We start from the raw sequence: 5,839 nt of genomic DNA, 5'->3' as shown, positions 1-5,839 counted from the left end.
TTGACGTCACTGCGCGGTAAGGAACTTTCAATCAGCATCACATAACACATAATCATTTGTGAAAGCTCTCTGTATTTATCATTTTAAACTTGCTTAATAAATAACGTGATGGATACGAATGATTCATACGAATTTTCAAGTGATCACTCTGTTGTGAGTGATACATTTCCGGAAAATGAGCAAATAATGGCGTACGAAAACATGATTCAGCCTTACTCATATGAACCGGTTGAAACCGACTTGGGTAGCGAGTAGCGACACCGAAGACGATTCGCAAGGAACGAGTGCTGAGTCTTCAATTGAATCTGGCTCAAATAGACTTCAAGATAAGTACTGGTAATATTCATCAAACAAAGTCAAATCCGTAAATGACTTTCTTCTTTCAAGGTGTACATGCGGTCATTGTCAAATAATGGACAGACATGAAGAATGTATATGTTGCAAAGAGATTGCTGCTTGCAGGGATATTAATGAAGAGTCAGCTGAATTCGAGGGTATTGATGTTCCAGAATGTATCACTGACAACCCTGTATTCCAAAATTTATGTTTAAATTTCTGGGTATTGAGATTGGCGTGGAGTCAATACAAGCAGCAGTATAGGAAAAGTGCTTTTGAAGGACCAGAGCATAAGAGGCAAAGGCATGCTGCTTACAGACAATTTGTAAGATGGTGTTGGGGAATTTTGGGAAAAGAAATAAGGAATCCTTTGCCATCTTGTGCTGTTTGTTGTATTCGGGCACATTTCCCTCCACCTGGTCTAGAAGAAGATTTTGTATTTAAAGGTTTTGAATTTGCTGATGAGTGATGCAGGTATAGTTTCATTATTTTTTCTTGCCCATCCTTGACCTATGAGCATATATCACTTCCTCTTTACTTGGCTTGGGTACATTTACAATGTTTTGGGAATGTTACTTAACCTTGCTGTTGGAATTTGATGGTCATATGAGGCAACATTTTCCATTAGGCTTTGCACAAAGGAAAATGATTTGTTCTCTGTTATTGGTTTGGCTATCCATTTATTACGGCCTTTTGGAAAAACTATTTTGTTTGGAATTGCCATTTTCAGCTGAGCTTGTTTTCTTTCAGTGTTTGAATTATGATCAATCACAGCCAATTGGGTTCTTGCAACCATGCCATTGTATGAAAAATGAAGGCGTTTTGGAACATATTTCAATAATAATGAATGGTACACTTCCAGGTTGCCAGTGTGATGGAATTCTGTAAGTTTTGTTATGTCTTTCAACAATTTCTTGTTCAAAACGACATCTTCTAAGGCAATGTAGTCTGCAGACCCTGGTGTTAACCATTTTGTCTTTCTTTCTCTGCTCCTAGAAAGCTTCTCATGTGAACACTTCCTAAAATACTTACCACTTTTCCATTGGTGTATGTTTATAACATGATTCAAAATAGACACCCACTTTTCACATAGAATATCAGCGTTTCCTTCACATGTTTGCGCACACCACCACAGATGGTTCGACACTGACTGAATCCACTTTTGAAGGGAAGCATGTTTTTTTGCTTTTTTGGTAAGCTTTTTTGTTATCCATTTAGATAAGTGCCATACATCATATTGGTGAATAATATGAGGATATTTTTTCCGCAGCTCTGATGTTATTTGGATGTGGCGATCTGTGGTCAATGATCTAATTTGGATTTTTTCACCCATGACATTATTCAAAGATCTCTGGCAACCTTCATTCTCCATTGCATTGGAAGAAGACACTTCAGATACCTGTATCAAAGAAAAATCAACAATTTTCCACTGTTTTCTTCCATCAGCGTGTATGTGCCATACTTTGCATTGTGACCTGGACTATCACATCTTCCATCACCACATAAATCTATTGGTATGTCTGCCTTGGTATATTTTTCTATTATAGTTTTTTGCTGTTTTCTATAGGTGCTATTAATCACTGGAAAGACAATTTCATCCTGCATATTATAGAACTGGTCCTTGTTCACAAAACCTAAGTTCAAAGCATTTGCAAATTGCTTCAATGGCTCATATGTTGAACCAGTAAAGATTGTTGCTGCTGGTATCAAAACATTTCCAGCTGGTTTATTGTGCAACATAGGCTGTGACTTCCACTTGAAGATATGATTTTTGTGGCAAATTGCCTTGTACATCACCATGCTACCCACTGTAGATTTTTCAATCTCACATATGGAAGAACAAAATTTGCATGATATGAACAACTCATCTAGCTTTCTTTCAAAAACAATGAATTTTCTCTCTGTGTTTTGCTTATCATCATCCGATTCATTGCTGGAACTTGGTGAAGAACACACATAATCTTCATCACTACCATCTGACAGATCACTTTCAGTTGAGCTTTTATCTATGGTATTCACAGTCTCCTCATGCTCTGAACAATTATCTTCCCACATGATGCATTCTCAATCTGGGTGATGTCATGCATGATTGGTGGTATAACAACAAAGCTAATGGTAGGTTTGACATTGAATGTGCACTATTGTTCATGGGACTAGAGGTTTTGAAAAGTTACTGTATTTTATTTTCCTTCTTGGCTTTTCCTCTGTGCCAGTGTCTGAACTGCAATACTGCGTGTTGAAATCTTTTCACACTGTGTTTCAGCATCAACACTACTTGGAGTATCACTATCACATAGTATTGCCACACTTCTTCCAGCTGAAGTATCTATTTCTGGCTCTATCTCAGTCATGGTCATGGACAATGTGAGTGAAGAGTCTTCAGCATCACTGGGTTGTTCAAGCATACTGGCTAATTCCTGCACATTGTGGAATTTAGATTCATTTAATTAAAAATGTTTCAAGTGTAATGTTCAAAAGAAAATTTTAATATAATGATCTCACTTATATATATCAATACATACTTATTCATGCTCAAGATAACTAATATCAAAAATTATTCAGTAAAAATAACATTAATGGGCTACCTCTTGCATCGCTTTTCTTTTCTGCCTCTTACTTGAGGATTCCCGCTCTGGTTTACGCTTTAGAAAGGGGAATATTGAAGGGACACTACCAGGTTTTAATGCTTTTTTTGCTTTCATTCCAAATAAATCTTTCAGGGAACCTTCAAAACAATCTGGCGTGAAATGCGCGCTGCACACATAGCATGAATTAGGTTTAGGCAAATTATCACGTCGAATTCGCCCTAGCCACATTTTACGAATATATTGATCATTTGGCAAGCGATGGTAAGATATTTCACTTCCTTTGGTTTTTTTTGAACAATTAGTGCAACCGGGTACCATACAGTAAGGCATATTTATAAAGAAAGGAAAATAAATATCGAGAAAGAAATACGCATCGAAGACTTTGTGTTTGTTTTGTATATGAAATTTTGAGCGCTATCGCGCTCACCGCGCAGTGACGTCAAGAACGGAAGCCGCTGCTCGATCGCGGCTTCGCTCGCATGTATACAATGGCTGCAGCTTTTACAGCAAAATTTCATGATTTTGTGGTTTCATATCTCCGGTATAATTTTGATTGGAGCTTTCAAACTTTGGAATATGGTTTATAAAAATAAAATCTTTCATTTCATAAAAAGTTTTTTTGGGGTCTGACTTCCCCTTTAATTATTTACTAATGACAGGAAGAATATGAGAGCATATTTTAACACCCCCACTTGCTCTTATGTTCTAAGCATCCTACATTTTTATTATTTTTTTTATTATAATTATTATTATTCCTAAACTGATAATTACCTATGGCCTTACTTATGCGCACTTTAGAATTTCGTGAGAGCTACTTTTTCAATTCTTAAAATACAGGGTGTCGGTTTTGGTTTGCAATCGGACATTTTAAATTTTGAAAGAACTTTCTGAATATACCGTGTTTGATTCATCTTATAACAATTTTCACTTCTTTCAAATTTTGTTCCTAAGAACCATTTTAGTTCGCCTAGATCTTTCATTTTGAATCGATTGCTCAAAGAATCTTTTATACTGTTTAAAGATTGAATGTCGCTTGAAGCTACAATGATGTTATCCACCCAAATTATGACAATAACACATTGTTCACTATCAATAGTACGAACATATAAACATGGATCTGCAAGTGATTGAACAAAATTTTCTTTTACTAAAAATTCATGCAACAAATTGTTCTAATTCCTGCCGCTTTGCTTAAGACGTAAAGTGATTTCTTCAATTTACAAACTAATTTTTCACCGTTTTCACCTGACTTTTCATAGCCTTCTGGACTTCTGGTTGATCAATGAAAATTTCACAATCAATAGGTGCGTTCAAATAGGTGCGTTGTAGTAATGTGCGAATTGAACTCATACGTGCTTTGCGTGCAAATGTTTCCATGGTGCAAATCAATTTTATGCACTTGAGAGTAACCTTTGGCTACAAATCTGGCTTTATACGTTTCCGCCTCGTTTTGATCTGTCTTAATTGTGTAAGCCCATTTTCCCCCACTATTTGTCTATTGTTTGGTTTTGGTACAAGCTCATATGTATCATTTTCTACCAGGGCTTTTATTTCAATATTCATGGCCTCTTGCCATTTTTCCTGCATCATGTGCTTCAACAGCCTGTTTGTATGTTAATGGCATGTCCTCAACCCTATAACAATAGTCTACTGTAAGACTTAAGTTGTCGTTTGTTTGGTTTTGTCCAAAATAACTTGGTTTGCTTCGTTCTCGTGAGGGATATCTAACTAGTTGTTCTTGTTCATGCAGCCCTTGTGCGTGGGTGTCACTAATTAATTCAGGATTGTTTGTTTTTGAAATATCTTTTTGTTCCTTTAAATTGTGCGGCTTTTCTTCTGTTTCATTCATACTATCTGCATTTTGTATTCTATCTGAAATCATATCGCCGATATCATTTATTTTTTCTGCCTGAAATTTATCATGAAATTTGACACATCGTGCTTTCTCTACTTTATTTGATTCTGAATAATAAATCAAATATGCCGGACAACAAACCAACAAAGATTCCTTTTCGACCGCGCTTGTCTAACTTTTTGGCACATTGTTCGTATGCAAAACAAGTGGGATCCAAATACATGCATGTTGCTTTAGTTTGGTTTCTTACCAACCAAAGCCTCCATTTCCTGTCATTAGTAAATAATTAAGTCAAGTGTAACTAACTAAATGATTATTTTAAGAGATACTTATGTGCAATAATGACAATATTTTTTATAGTTCCTAATAGCTTTCCGTTGATTGTAAATTAACCATATTTAGTAAAGAAACAAATATATCAAAACAAGAGTACAAAGACAGAAGAAGAAGAAGCCAAGGAGATACAAACTTGCTAGTGGACACGGGAGCAACGAGTCACATAATTAATGACAGTTCCCAATTTAAAAGTTTTGACAAAAACTTTTAATACTCATTTACTCGTTTGTTTTTGAAATATCTTTTTGTTCCTTTAAATTGTGCGGCTTTTCTTCTGTTTCATCTGCATTTTGTATTCTATCTGAAATCATATCGTCGATATCATTTATTTTTTCTGCCTGAAATTTATCATGAAATTTGACACATCGTGCTTTCTCTACTTTATTTGATTCTGAATAATAAATCAAATATGCCGGACAACAAACCAACAAAGATTCCTTTTCGACCGCGATTGTCTTACTTTTTGGCATATTGTTCGTATGCATAACAAGTGGATCCAAATACATGCATGTTGCTTTAGTTTGGTTTCTTACCAACCAAAGCCTCCATTTCCTGTCATTAGTAAATAATTAAGTCAAGTGTAACTAACTAAATGATTATTTTAAGAGATACTTATGTGCAACAATGACAATATTTTTTATAGTTCCTAATAGCTTTCCGTTGATTGTAAATTAACCATATTTAGTAAAGAAGCAAATATATCAAAACAAGAGTACAAAGACAG

The 5,839-nt window shown here is 35.3% G+C and overlaps 1 protein-coding gene and 1 long non-coding RNA gene across 2 annotated transcripts; both read left to right on the top strand.

Annotated features, from left to right (window-relative positions):
- The first annotated feature begins 44 nt into the window (after positions 1–44).
- LOC124453946 lies at positions 45–871 on the top strand. The gene is made up of 2 exons (XM_047004771.1): positions 45–336; positions 388–871. The coding sequence occupies exons 1-2, from the start codon at positions 221–223 to the stop codon at positions 803–805; spliced, it is 534 nt and encodes a 177-aa protein (XP_046860727.1). The 5' UTR covers positions 45–220; the 3' UTR covers positions 806–871.
- An 897-nt stretch (positions 872–1,768) lies between these two features.
- Positions 1,769–2,920, top strand: LOC124453951. Its single transcript, XR_006951263.1, has 2 exons — positions 1,769–1,850; positions 2,600–2,920. It is a non-coding gene; the product is annotated as an uncharacterized LOC124453951 (long non-coding RNA).
- Positions 2,921–5,839: the final 2,919 nt, after the last annotated feature.

This window comes from Xenia sp. Carnegie-2017, unplaced genomic scaffold (genome assembly GCF_021976095.1).
Source record: "Xenia sp. Carnegie-2017 unplaced genomic scaffold, XeniaSp_v1 HiC_scaffold_26, whole genome shotgun sequence".
Taxonomy (NCBI): Eukaryota; Metazoa; Cnidaria; class Anthozoa; order Malacalcyonacea; family Xeniidae; genus Xenia; species Xenia sp. Carnegie-2017.
This window is presented reverse-complemented; position numbering and strand designations above follow the sequence as displayed.